Below are 13,253 nucleotides of genomic sequence, written 5' to 3' on the forward strand. Positions count from 1 at the left end.
GGCAAATGTTGGCGTCAGATCTGGCAACCCCCGTTGCCTAGGTATTGTTGATTGTATGGCGCTTAGCAACGGGGGTGTAAGTTAGGTTTTTTACATTATTATAATTTTGTGATCTTTTACTCTTTATTATACATTAATACTGAGTTGGTCATCTTTCATTTCGCTCGCTAATATCGTGGTCCTTCGAGGCAATTTAATTATAAACCAGTTTCTTTTCAAAATTCAAAATTTTTTCATATCGTAAATTTCTTACGAAAATGATGACGAGATCGCAAACCAGTAAAGTGTTGGGGGGTAGCAAAGCGAGTAAAACACACTCGAACTCGTCCGCGTCGAGCGCCTCAACGGCCGCTCGCGTCAAAGCTGCTGAAGCTGCTGAAGTAGTTCGCAAGCAACGGCTCGCGGACATCGCTAAGAATGAAGCAGCCGCCGCAGCCGCAGTCGCTGCAGCCGAGCGCGAGGCCGTGGAAGCCTCCTATGAGGCGACAGTCGCGGCGCTTGAGGCGGAGGAGGTGATGAGCGCCAGGAGCAGTCACACTGCTGACTGGGTTGCGAGTAGTGACTTTGCAGGAGCAGCATCGATCACAGCTGGTACGGCGGCTCCCTTGGGGAGTTTTCCGTGTGGACAGAGCGTGGGTACACCTATAGTGCACGCTGCCCCAGCCATGGAGCACGTGCGCGAAGCCATGCAGGGTTCGCCGGAGACTGTTGCTGTTGACGCACCAGTTTTCTTACCATGCCAGCTACACAAAGACGATCTGGACCTTCAGCCCCAACGTTACGGTAATAATACCACATCCCCGGTAAGTGACATTGAGAAACTTACTAATGCCATTGTTTCTTTAGCTAAGCCTAGTGAAAGGTCTGAGTGTAAGGTTCAGCTATCTTCCTTTAGTGGAAATATGTCTGAATGGCTATTATTTAAGCGTACATTCGACGATACTAAGGCTAGTTTCAGTGCAAACGAGAACATAGCCAGGCTACGTAACGCTTTGAGTGGAGAGGCTAAAGAAGCTGTTCTTTCTCTATTGCTATGTTCTACTGACCCCGAGCCTATCATGCGCTCGTTAGAGTCACGATTTGCACGCCCCAAGCAGATTGTTCTTAACGAACTAGCTTCAATAAGAAGCTTGCCTAAAGTTGGGAATTCCCACTCGTTGGCTATTTTTGCTAGCAGAGTAAAAAACTGTGTTAGTATAGTCAATTTATTAGGCGAATCACCTTATACACATTCACCAGTACTTCGTATTCATGCGCGTCCGGCAATGATTTTTCTGTGCTTTTGAAAGTATTGCCTGTGATACTTTCTGGCCCTAAGGGCGAGGTAGAGACATTTGCTCTTTTGGACGACGGGTCCACAGTTACCCTTCTCGATACGGAGTTAGCTAATAAGCTAGGTGTTTCTGGAACTGAAGAAAATATGTGTATTGAAACCATAACAGGAACGAGCGATAATATCCCTGTTAAGTTCGTAGATTTCGAAATACGCGGTAGATATTGTAATGAAAGTTACACCGTCCGCAAAGCTCGCGCTATTTCTCATTTAAAACTTAGACCGCAAGAGGTCACGGTGAAGGATACTCGCTTTCCGCACCTTTCAGACATCGCTACCGAGTTAGTGTTTGACATGGCTACGCCTAAAGTATTAATAGGTACTTCCGATTGGCATCTATTGCTATCTAGGGAGAATAGAGTAGGCACCGCGCCGCAGCCGGCAGCAATTCGCACCACCCTTGGCTGGGTTTTATTTGGTAACCTCCCTCGAAGTTCTTTCTATGGAAATTCTGTTAATCATCTTAGTACTGCCAGCTCTGCAGACATTGAACTGGAGAGTCTTATTAAAGAGTATTATCGGCTGGACTCTATTGGTATTAAGCTCGATGAAAAAGTTAGTAGGGAAGATCAAAGAGCTAGTCCAGAAGACGCTGCACGTCTCGCAGCTGACATCCTTCATGTTCATGCTCAGTGTGGCTTCGAGATGCGATCCTGGGTGTCCAATGTTACTGAGTGTCTTAAACACATTCCGTCTCATCTTTGGAAAGAGGGCACTGGTAATGTCGACCTCAATTTAGGCGTTTCTAAGCCTGATGTACGCGTCCTGGGTATGCATTGGAACCCCAAAGAGGACACCTTTAGCTTTAAAGTTGATGTCAATATACCTTTACCTTCCAAGTTCACTAAACGTCAAGTTCTTAGAGATCTTATGCGGATTTATGATCCTTTAGGACTTCTGCAACCTAAAGTCACAATAGGAAAGATTTTATTTCAAAGAACGTGGCGGATGGTCAGCTCATGGGATATTCCTCTTCCATCTTCCGAACGTATTCAGTGGGAAGAGTGGTACCGTGACTCAGTTATTAAGTCAGTTAATGCCTTTAATATACCTCGTGCGTATAAGTCTATATCAACTTTCATCTCACAAGAACTTCACGTCTTTACGGACGCTAGCGAAGTAGCTTATACATGCGTCGCTTACTGGCGTTTTTTGTTTGAAGACGGTTCCGTTCATCTCGCTCTCATTGCGAGTAAATCTAGAGTCGCCCCTCTAAAATCGGTTAGCATTCCACGCCTCGAGCTTCAGGCAGCTTTACTCGGTGTAAGACTTGCTCAAACAATCTGCAGTGAGCACCGCGGCCAAGCTTCTCGTAGGGTTTTTTGGTCCGACTCTAAAACAGTTTTAGCCTGGATCAGGAGTGACTCCCGCAAATATAAAGCCTTTGTAAGTCATCGGTTAGGAGAAATCGCGGAACACACTCAAGTCAGTGAATGGCGTTGGGTCCCTACGGCTTTTAATGTGGCCGATGATGCTACTCGTCTTGTGTCATCTTCTTTGGAAAGGTGGTGGCATGGCCCCTCTTTTTTAAAAGATAAGGAGGAAGTTTGGCCGCAAATAACTCCATCCGAACTTTCCTCTTCTGAGGTGAACTCAGAACTGCGACCTCGGGAAAAGGTTCCCGATATTTATTATGTTACTTTGTCCGCAGAACATTTTTCTACTTGGCAACGTCTACTTCGTGTAACCGCACGGGTTTTTCAATTCACGCGGTTATTGAAGGACAAAGAGGCGCGTTCGGGGAGTTCTTTATGTAGAGGTATACGCCCGCTGCTCGCACGAGACGTCAGAGACGCAGAAGAGTTTCTGCTCAAGCAGACTCAGCGAGACGCCTTCACTGAAGAACTTGCTTGCTTTAAATCGGGAAAACTTGTTTCTAAGAAAAGCCGCTTACACAAGATTGGCCCCCGGCTGGATGATGTTGGATTTCTCAGAGCTTATGGCAGGATTAGTGCAGTCACCGAAGTCTCATCAGAAGTTACCAATCCAATAATTTTAGATGGTCGACACCCAACGGTACGCCTTTTAATTTCTGATTATCACATCAAAGCTTTGCATGGCAACAACGAGACTGTGGTTAACAAGTTACGCCAGAAGTATGCCATCCTTCACCTGCGGCCCACTGTCCGATTTGTCGCTTCCAGGTGCCAGTTCTGCCGTATCAAGAGGGCTCAACCTGTGCTTCCGCCCACCGGCGATCTACCTTCAGAGAGGCTTCAGCACCATCGCCCGCCGTCATCGCTCGAGGTAACGGTGAAGAGGTCCCGAGAAAAGCGTTATGTGGCGTTGTTCACGTGTCTGGTGACAAGGGCGATTCACCTCGAAGTGGTGGGAAGTTTAACTGCAGACAGTGCTATAATGGCTCTTCGAAGATTTATTGCTCGCCGTGGATGCCCCGTCAAGATCCTGTCGGACAATGGGACGGCCTTTGTTGGTGCAAACCGTATTTTGAGAGAAGCTTGGGCCGCAGTTGACCACTCTCATGTTATGAACTTTGCTGCGTCTCATAACATCGAGTGGCAGTTTATTCCTCCTTCAGCTCCGTCAATGGGAGGGGCTTGGGAGCGTTTAGTGAGAAGCGTCAAAAGAGGCCTTTCGGTTGTTCTGCGAGAAAAGGCTCCCAGAGAGGAGATCCTGGTAACTCTTTTAGCTGAGATTGAAAATATCGTTAACTCCAGGCCTCTGACCCACGTACCGGTCGCCAATGAAGATGAGCCAGCCCTGACGCCGAACCACTTCCTGTTGAGGTCGTTTGCCTCTTTGCCCACTCCGGAGTCTTCAAATGACGATCTGATCAGCAGGCAAGCGTGGAAGAAGGCCATTCGTCTCGCTGATGAGTTTTGGGCGCGCTGGGTAAAGGAATACCTGCCTAATCTTTTGCCGCGAGGTCCATCTAACGCCTTTACTAATTTACACGTCGGGGATTTGGTGATGATTTGTGACGGAAATTTGCCCCGCGGGGTTTGGCCTCGCGGCAGGGTTGTGCGGGTGTTCCCTGGCAAAGACGGCGTCGTGCGAGTAGCGGAAGTAAGGACCAGCGCAGGGGTCCTTAGGCGACCTGCGCGCAAACTGGCTAAGCTGGATTTGACGCCATAGCTTGGTAAGACCTTCGGTTCTTACCAGGGGGGAGAGATGTTGGCGTCAGATCTGGCAACCCCCGTTGCCTAGGTATTGTTGATTGTATGGCGCTTAGCAACGGGGGTGTAAGTTAGGTTTTTTACATTATTATAATTTTGTGATCTTTTACTCTTTATTATACATTAATACTGAGTTGGTCATCTTTCATTTCGCTCGCTAATAGCAAAGGCAAAGTTCGTTCAGCCAAAGTCTTAATAATTTTAAATAGTTCAAATATACGGCCGAGACCGTAGGCTCAACCCCGGCGACGGAAAACCGTGTTGCTCTAAACGTAGTGGTTACGTTATTTTTGTTGCTCTACCTTCTTACTATGCTCTCTAAACCTTTTCTCTAAGCTCTCAGCCCAAAGCCAAAGCCCGCCGAAGCTAAGTAAGAATTCTTAAGTAGTATATAAGCATGGAGTCAGATAACTACAGTATCGTTTAGAAATTAATAAGTAGGAATGCGCCAAAATTCAAAATTGTGTTTACGTTATCATGATTATGAATACTTGATTTATATTTTATATTATCGCATAATATTATTTATAATAGTAATAAATATATACCTACGTAATACATTCTGCAAATGCCATCCAAGAACGCATTTTGGGCGTGATCCGACCGACAAGTGCCTCATACATACAATAAAATACGACTACAAAAGGTACTTATTGTGGTAGTGACTAGTGACCTACTCAATCTATAGATAACTAGGTACCTACTGTTATCTATTGATATGATAACCAATAGAATATTGGCGCATCATTGTTATCAAGCTAAGTCGCTGACAAGTTGACATAGACCCGTTAATCGTACTCAAGAGTCTGATATAGACTGAATATATTGGAGCAATATTTATTATTATAAAACATGCAAACATACGTGACAATACAATAATACACTTTAGAATCAGTGAACATCTGTTTAAACTAAGTACTTACAAGTAGAATACTTTGAGAATACTGGTAAAGTCGATTTATCGACGTGTATACTTATAGTAATCTAGTATTGATTGGATACCTACATTATATTACCACGGATAACAAGTAAGTTTACATAACATTTACCTACGACATTTGCTGCTTAATTAACAATACAATCTGAAAGTAGTGGTTTTATTCGCAGTGTTCATAACAATGCACATACCGATTCGTAAGTTGATATATTACCTATAGTTTTTACTATTTAATAATATAAGTTAATTATTTAGATTATACTTATTAGACTATTTAGGTACCTATTATCCAGAAATATTGAGTTGGATATTCATAGTTTTAGAGTCTCTACATTCTGAACAATAGTTCTATTAACTTTACAAGTTGAAATAGTAAATCGAATTTAAAATATAAAGCTTATTGAAATATTTGTGGTTCTTACCAAAACTCCTCCTTTCATCTCAAAATTATTACCACTAAATGTAAAACTTAAATCCGACAGTCTGTTAGGAAATGTGCGCCGAAATTTCATGCGGTTTCGGTATCTTGTGAAATTCGGAGTTGGTGACCGTGTCGGTGAATGTTACAGTGGACTCGCACGCGTACCGGCAGATCGGACAGAGTTCTAATGGAGTGTCTATCGAGATGGACCTGCTGCAGGTGGGATCGGAGCCGGTGGGCATGCGCTGCCCTCACTGCCAGGAAGACGTCATGACTCGAGCCACTTACAGGAACACCACCACCACACACGTCGTAGCGCTCGTGCTCGGGATTCTGTTCTGGTGAGTAACTTTTAGATTCTTTTTTAAACCACTTAATTGTAAGTTAACTACAAAGCAAACACAGCAAAGGTAGGTAAATCTGGTTTACTCTGCCATTGAAATACATAAAATATCTACTAGGTACAAATGCCTAACTTATTTAACATAGTTAATTTCTTTGAATTAGTAAGTCCTATTAATGGAGTTATAAAGTGGTAAAGACAAGGTTGTAAAGACTTAGAGACAGGTCGTAGAATGTTTTAAAGATTTGAATTGAGTAGCGGCCTACCTACCTTTCTACATCTAGTACCTATAAGGAACAAGAACAGGGACACTTGTTACTATTATTTATTCTAATGACTCCATGCGTCATAAAACTCTCCTTAGGTAATTATAATGAGTCATTTCACATTTTTATTCGTATTGTGTATTCACAATTTATTTCAAAACATTGTAACATTTTATTATCTTCAACGAATATTGAAATCATACTTGGAAATCTTAAAAGTAGGTAGGTATAAACCATGATAACGTTTTTCTTTTTAAATAAGTAATGTAAATAAATAAGATAGCACTGGTCGTTATTATTAACAACTCAAGTAAAGTTATGAATAAAAAAAGTTGTGGCGGATTTTCATCATTTTCGATCACAAGATTGTAGAGCTGAATTTACGCGTCTATCGAATGGACTCTGAAAAATGGCTCATAATACCAATTTATCGGACCCCATACGTCTGTCATCATTGAAGATATTGATAAAGTGATAAATAATGTTAAAATACAATTTCTTGATTAATTTCTTTTATCCGTACCATACGCGGCGCGCATATCTACGTAGATAGCATTCGCTTCGTCTCAAATCAAATCGCAGTTCTACTGGGTTCCGCGTTTGTGTATTTATGTAAACATTACGCAAACATAATGAAGATTACTTACAAATGCATTATGCTCGTGTGCTTGCTCATTGTAAATTCGGTCAATCGTGTTGTAAGCAAGAAATGAAACCTCAACATATTTTTCAAGGCTGTGTTAATTATGAGCTCAATTTGATTCTATTTATAATATTGTTAAGTTAACGTTAATTTATGTCAATGACACGCGTTTATTTTTATATTAAAGTATTTTCGTCCACAGGCTCGAAGTCCCGTAACCGGCCGAATAAGAGTACCTATGAACATGTGTCCATATAAGTAGTTGTATAAATTGATATTACGGGGTTTACTGTAAAGGCACATAACATAACGGCGCAGGAGATTTTTGAAAATCTTGGAAGACTTTTTTTTTCACCGACTTCTAGCGGAACACAGTATGTAGTAGTCATTGACATTTACCCCATAACCACCGGTTGTTTACCCAGCGAATGTAGCCAGTAGTGTTCAAAAATTAAGTTATCTATTATCATTTCAGGTGGCTGTGTTGCTGTTTAATTCCATATTTTACCAAAAGGTGGAAAAACGTGGAGCATTACTGCCCCAACTGTCAAAGATTCCTCGGAGTGTATGCGAGGACGACCGTTATTTGATTATTACCAGGAGAAAATATGGGTGAAGTAAGAAATGGTATGTAGTCGTGACTAAGTAAGTCATAATAGGATGTACAAGTAACGCTAAGTATAAAAAATGTTAAAAGGGCTCTGAGGGGTCTCAGTGCTCTCACCCAGTACAACATTTATGCCAACTAAATAACTATTAAAACACGAAAAGTTAAAGTAATACTTTCATTCTTTGTTATCTCGACAGTTTTTACCACCAACTTGTCGTGATCAAACTTTAATACAATATTTTGTAACCTCTTTACTGATTGTAAAAGTAAAAGAATATTATATTTCTAAGCATTTATTATTGTAAGTATAACTTTTAACGATACCTAGTCCTAGAAAAATATAAAAATAGTACATTTTTTAAAAAATAAATAGCATCCATGTGAATATTATTAAGAATTCGTATTCGTAAATATAATTATATTTTTGAGAAGTATTTACATAGATAGTAAGAATAAACATATCACAGAAATATTGTGTTTTATTAAGTAACTCTTTGTTATATAATCATAATTAAAGATTTACGCCAGTTTCTTATCACTAAGTACCTAGTTGGTACACACTTATGTTTAGTTTCATTACATTACCCAGCAGAGAATTCTAAAATGATTTTAAAACATTATTTATATAGTACTTAAGTAAGAAACAGTTCCATGCTTGCGATGTTATATTTTTACCTAATAAACTTACCTATACTATTAAATTCAATAAAAACTTAGAAAGATTCGTAGAATAAAGCCATTTTAAAAGATCGATTACAAAATAATTTAATCTGTTTGCAAATTTCCTGTGATAGTAGTTCTTTAGCTATCTGTGAGCATCAAAACCATTAAAGCATCTTAATTTTTACGAGTATGGGAAATAGGGACGCAACTACGTCGCAATCGTAGGCAAAAGACAGACCGACTTAAACTTATTAGGTAAACGTCTTAAACCCAGTTTAGGGTTAATTCATCATGTATCATAGAGCAATAAGGATTGTATTTAAACTTCAATGGTGTCGTCATTTGACGATAAGCGATCTGTATAACCGTGTGTTTTTAGGTAGTTAAATTCGACAGGCATAATTTGCAAATAGATTCGGTTTGTATATTCTTAAGAAATTCGCTTTAAGATATATGTAGCCTAGACGTTCAGGAGGGTTGGTGTGAGCCGACGAAAGCCTTGCATTGTGGGCAATAGTGGTTGGCAGTCTTGCAGGAGCGCATGCAATACGGCACGATGCACCCGCAACAGCAACTGAAAATTGTTTTCTTATTAAAGATCTATATTCATCATCACAAATTCACTGATAGTCTTGTACTTTCTATATAGGGCGTTAGGCCAGGCGCGCACTACGAGTTTTTCGCCGCGCGGCAGAAAAGAGCAGCGGCATAATGTCGCACTGTAATACTGCGCCGCTGCGGCGGCTCTGTCGTCAAGTGCGCGCAATACAATTTAAAACTGTTTGGTACAGAATTACAGTGCGACATTATGCCGCTGCTTTTTTCTGCCGCGCGGCGAAAAACTCGTAGTGCGCGCTTGGCCTTAGTGACACCGTAACGTATACTGAAGGGGATGATTCAGCTTATGATTTTAAGCTAATATCAAGTGGAATTTTCCGTATATTCCTTAGGTGCGGGCAGGGTTATATACATATATAGTAGTTATATCATTTTGTAATAATACTTTACGGAGAGACTGCATGGTAGACTGATAAGTTATTATAATTCGTACATTATCTTGTTTATTATATGATATCACAGAAGTTGGTTTATGGTAAATAGTCATCGTTCTGTTTTGTTCAGTCCAGATATTCTCTATCTTTACCATATCTATGAAAGGGTTAAGTTGAAAAGTAGATAAGTACTTCACTTTGATCTTTAGACACGACATTATTATTTCAAATTAAATACAAGGAAACTTAAGCATTATGTATGATGTCGTAGGTACTATTTACTGAAATAATTACACCGAATTTTATCATTGTACAGATCAACATCATCAGCATAGTACGAAAGCGTGGATATGAGTAGGTACCTACGATAATTTAGAAGATCCATAGTTTACCTTTTATAGGTATATGAAGAGCTCGATGGCGCAGCGGTAAACGCGCTCGGTTTGCGATTGTTGAAGTTAAGCAACTTTCGCAAAGGCCGGTCATAGAATGGGTAACCACAAAAAAACAAGTTTTCATCTCGAGCTCCTCCGTGCTTCGGAAGGCACGTTAAGCCGTTGGTCTCGGCTGCATTAGCAGTCGTTAATTAATAACCACGAATCCGCACTGGGCCCGCGTGGTGGTTTAAGGCCTGATCTCCCTATCCAGCCCGTGGCCCAGCAGTGGGGACGTTAATTGGCTGATGATGATGAGGTATATTAGCAGTTCAATTGCTTTTGGTATTTATAGCAAAAAAAGTCCATTCAACTTTGCATTCGCCGTACAAAATTGAATATAATGAAGTGTATATTGAACGATATTTTTATAGGCGTAAGTGATTGAACTGACACCGGAGATTCGACGCGGTGTTTTTAGGTTAAACTCAAAGTTCACATCCAGATTACTGTGAGTCATCAAGACGCAAATAAGTGTATCTTGGAATAATGTCATACTTATTACTTATAGAAATAGTTGGCCGCTGTTTGTATATTGATTAATATGAATGAACAAAGAACAAAGGAAATAACTCACCCAGCGAGGACGCATAGGGCAGCGGATACTATATGCGTTCGATTATTGGGCACGTACTCGACTCGAGTTACAATCGATTTGTTGCACGTTGCACAGGTAGTTCCTGTGGGCCCAGGGCCGAGTTTTGTGGACCCAGGTCTCGTTGTCGCGCTCGTGATGACCGTGGTGCGTGGGGCCACAGGTGGGGCCACGAAGCCCGGCGGCGGCGGCGGGTTGTCTCCGAAGTACGAAGGTGGTGGTGCAGGGTTAGGCGCCGCTGGCTCATACGGTGGGGGTAAACCCATTTTGTTTTCCACTGGAAGTCATAACGTTATTACGTTTAGTCATCACCGTTGTAATTTGTAGTAATTAGCATTACTTTATGCACGTTCGATCTGAGGGACGACAGCAAAAACATTACCTAAGCAAAAGTTGTTAGAAACGTCTTGAATAGTGAAATCTAAATTAATCAAACTGATTTATAAAAATAATTACCTATAAACGAAAGCGAGTCTGGCTAATACCTACACAATAATCAGAGCGTAACCTTTACGAGGCTTTATAACTATAAAACAACGGAAAGTGATAAGGCTAAATATATCTACATTTGGAATTTCCTGATTTTTTAACTTGTTAACCAATAAATCTACCCTGGAATTTAATGTTATTCTTATTACGTAGTAGGTAGGAACTCAGCAGCCAATTGTTTTGTTTTTAGTTTTGATTTATTCTACAGTTTGAACAAAGTTTGATCCCGCGCTGTTTTGATTAGCCCCACGAAGTTTACGTTGCCCGATTGAGGCATTCGGTATGGTTAAACTTCGGATGACCCTTTCAATAGCGTTGCTTGTCGATCTAATTATAGTATAGAACTGTTCGACCCTTGACATTATTCGGTAAACGTGAATTTGTTGTTTTACGATTATCACAACACTTATTATCAACCTCTGGAGCTGCTCTGGCTTATACATTTCGTTAAATAAAAGTTGTACCTATTCATTACACGGTATCAATTATTTCACATCCAAACAACAATTGAAATAATTGATATCGTAACTTTATAGTTCTATGAAACATTAGAATTATGCCTTCTCATTGGAAGGAACAGAAAATAAGAAAAAAAACATTTTGTTTTCCAAGTTAAACCAGTTTACTCACTTGTTGCGTCCATTGTGACGAAATTCAACCTTCGCAATCGTTTCTTAATCCCCCGTCAAATATTTGAAATCCACGTAGGAATATTCACGAGTTGAATAGTATATAAGAAGATTAGAGCACTTTATGTTGTTGGTCGCACTATTGTAAATTATATATTTAAAATAATTCAATATGAGAGCAAAGTTAAAGTTTAACGTTATAATCTAGCGATGTTTACGCTGCGAGTGAATGCACAGCGCGCTCGGCACGTTACATCACGCGGGTGTGAGCGGGACAGTGCGCGGCGGGCATGCGCGCGCGCCAGTGCGAGGGAGACACCGCCGCTGTGCACGTCACAAACGCGTTTACATCGCGTGGTTACCTTCTCCCATGCCAGTTAATTACAACGTAATTATCCATGCGTAATGCCATTATGTTTATACAATACGAGCACACATATATCACACAGTAGTTCTAAAATAAAATAAGTTTAGCAAACTAAACAGGTTGGCTGGTGCCACCTGCCTGCGACTATCATAGTCATAATTGTCGCTCGCTATACTCTATTGACAGATACATTTGAAGGGGTCATAAAACTCCGGAACGTGCACACGCTTATTGCCTGCCATTACGATTATAGCAAGAGCGGTGTAAGCTCCATAAGTAGGTACTAGCGGTACTATTAATGCGACCACCCATGAAGTTTATACCACTTTATTGTTAAATATGAATACTGGCACTGCCAGTTCCCATCCTGCAGGCCATCTGTAACTTCCATCTAGACAGTTTGTCGTGTAGCAAGATACTTACAGAAATGAATAATAGGTGGAGACTTTGTAGCTTCACAGTAAATACCGAGGGAAAACCTGTCAAGTAGAGTAGTGCCTAGCGCCATCTATGCGTCAAGTTCTGTAATGATTCGTTTGGTGAGGTTATAAGTTAGTTATCGTAGGGCGGGCGGCGGGCGGCGTGTAGGCTCTCCGCAAGAGGGCGGGCGCGGCAGCGGGTGGCGGGCGGGGCCGGCGCTGCGCGCGCAGCGTTACATAATGGCGGTCGGGGCCTGACAGCGCGCGCAGCGGCCGGTGCGGGGCGCGGGGCGATCGATGCGCACCCGGGGCCGGGGGGACCAGTCGAGCGGCGAGCGAGCGACATGGCGGCGCGCCCACCCCGCGCGGCGGCCGGGCGGCCCGGGCCGCGCGAGTAGGTCGCCATGCGCGATGCGGTATGAGGCAACGCCGCGCCCGGCGGGCCGGCCCCCGCTAGCGGCGCCGCCCCCGCCATGCGAGCGCCGCCGCTGCTGCTGCTGCTGCTGATGGCGGCCGCGGGCCTGGCCGTGAGTCCGCTCGCGCGCCTCAACCCCTGGCTGAGCGCGTGCGACCTGGAGGAGGAGGGCGCGAGTGTCGCGCGACAGTGCGGCGGAGCGGCGTGCAGCGGCAGCGGCGCGGCGGACGTGCTGGCGGGGCGCGACGTGGCGCAGCTGTGCGCGCTGAGTGCGGGAGCGCGCGCGCGCCGCCTGGCGCAGCTGCGGATGCGCGCCTGCTGCGAGCGCTCGCCCGCGTCCGCGCTGGACCGCGGCGCGCGCGCACACGTGCTGGCCGGCGGCGAGCGCTGCGAGCGCACGCTGCACGACCTGCTCAGCCTCGATGCCATGGTCGCGCGCGTGCACTGTGACTTCGTCAACATCCTCGATCGCTACGACTGCGACCAGTCCTACTCCGTACACACGTGTAAAGAGTGCCAGGTGAGTGCTAACCACAACATAACACCATGCGGTAACCTTA

The 13,253-nt window shown here is 43.0% G+C and overlaps 4 protein-coding genes across 5 annotated transcripts in view; 2 read left to right on the forward strand and 2 right to left on the reverse strand.

The window, feature by feature from the left end:
• The first annotated feature begins 5,131 nt into the window (after window positions 1-5,131).
• Window positions 5,132-8,020, forward strand: LOC126381846 (lipopolysaccharide-induced tumor necrosis factor-alpha factor homolog). 2 transcript variants are annotated; one of them, XM_050031362.1, is made up of 3 exons: window positions 5,132-5,498; window positions 5,977-6,169; window positions 7,556-8,020. In XM_050031362.1, coding segments are annotated over exons 1-3 (309 nt in total). In that variant the 5' UTR covers window positions 5,132-5,497; the 3' UTR covers window positions 7,671-8,020. The 2 variants fall into 2 exon arrangements, with proteins under 2 accessions (XP_049887319.1, XP_049887318.1); XM_050031361.1 differs by lacking the exon at window positions 5,132-5,498 and adding an exon at window positions 5,523-5,604.
• A 131-nt stretch (window positions 8,021-8,151) lies between these two features.
• Window positions 8,152-11,746, reverse strand: LOC126381844 (lipopolysaccharide-induced tumor necrosis factor-alpha factor homolog). Its single transcript, XM_050031355.1, has 3 exons — window positions 11,494-11,746; window positions 10,357-10,651; window positions 8,152-8,927 (listed from the first exon to the last, which is right to left on the reverse strand). Exons 1-3 carry the CDS (start codon window positions 11,504-11,506, stop codon window positions 8,822-8,824), a joined length of 414 nt encoding a protein of 137 aa, XP_049887312.1. The 5' UTR covers window positions 11,507-11,746; the 3' UTR covers window positions 8,152-8,821.
• A 665-nt stretch (window positions 11,747-12,411) lies between these two features.
• Window positions 12,412-12,753, reverse strand: LOC126382285 (sterile alpha motif domain-containing protein 1-like). Its single transcript, XM_050032101.1, has one exon. The coding sequence runs from the start codon at window positions 12,751-12,753 to the stop codon at window positions 12,412-12,414; it is 342 nt and encodes a 113-aa protein (XP_049888058.1).
• Window positions 12,752-13,253, forward strand: part of LOC126381837 (uncharacterized) — a 73,548-nt gene continuing 73,046 nt past the window's right edge. Inside the window, exon 1 of the mRNA XM_050031347.1 lies at window positions 12,752-13,213. Within this exon, the coding sequence (XP_049887304.1) occupies window positions 12,752-13,213 (462 nt within the window). The remainder of the gene's footprint in view (window positions 13,214-13,253) is intronic.

The sequence above is a fragment of the Pectinophora gossypiella genome, chromosome 3 (assembly GCF_024362695.1).
Source record: "Pectinophora gossypiella chromosome 3, ilPecGoss1.1, whole genome shotgun sequence".
In the NCBI taxonomy this organism is placed as follows: Eukaryota; Metazoa; Arthropoda; class Insecta; order Lepidoptera; family Gelechiidae; genus Pectinophora; species Pectinophora gossypiella.

Excerpts from the sequence above, each read along its gene's own strand:
- LOC126381846 (XM_050031361.1), top strand. Across the intron at positions 6,170-7,555 it reads GTGCTCGGGATTCTGTTCTG|GTGGCTGTGTTGCTGTTTAA; the intron begins GTGAGTAACTTT and ends TTATCATTTCAG.
- LOC126381844 (XM_050031355.1), bottom strand. Across the intron at positions 8,928-10,356 it reads GCCCTATGCGTCCTCGCTGG|TTGCTGTTGCGGGTGCATCG; the intron begins GTGAGTTATTTC and ends AACAATTTTCAG.
- LOC126382285 (XM_050032101.1), bottom strand. The coding sequence starts at position 12,753 with ATGGCGGGGGCGGCGCCGCTAGCGGGGGCCGGCCCGCCGGGCGCGGCG.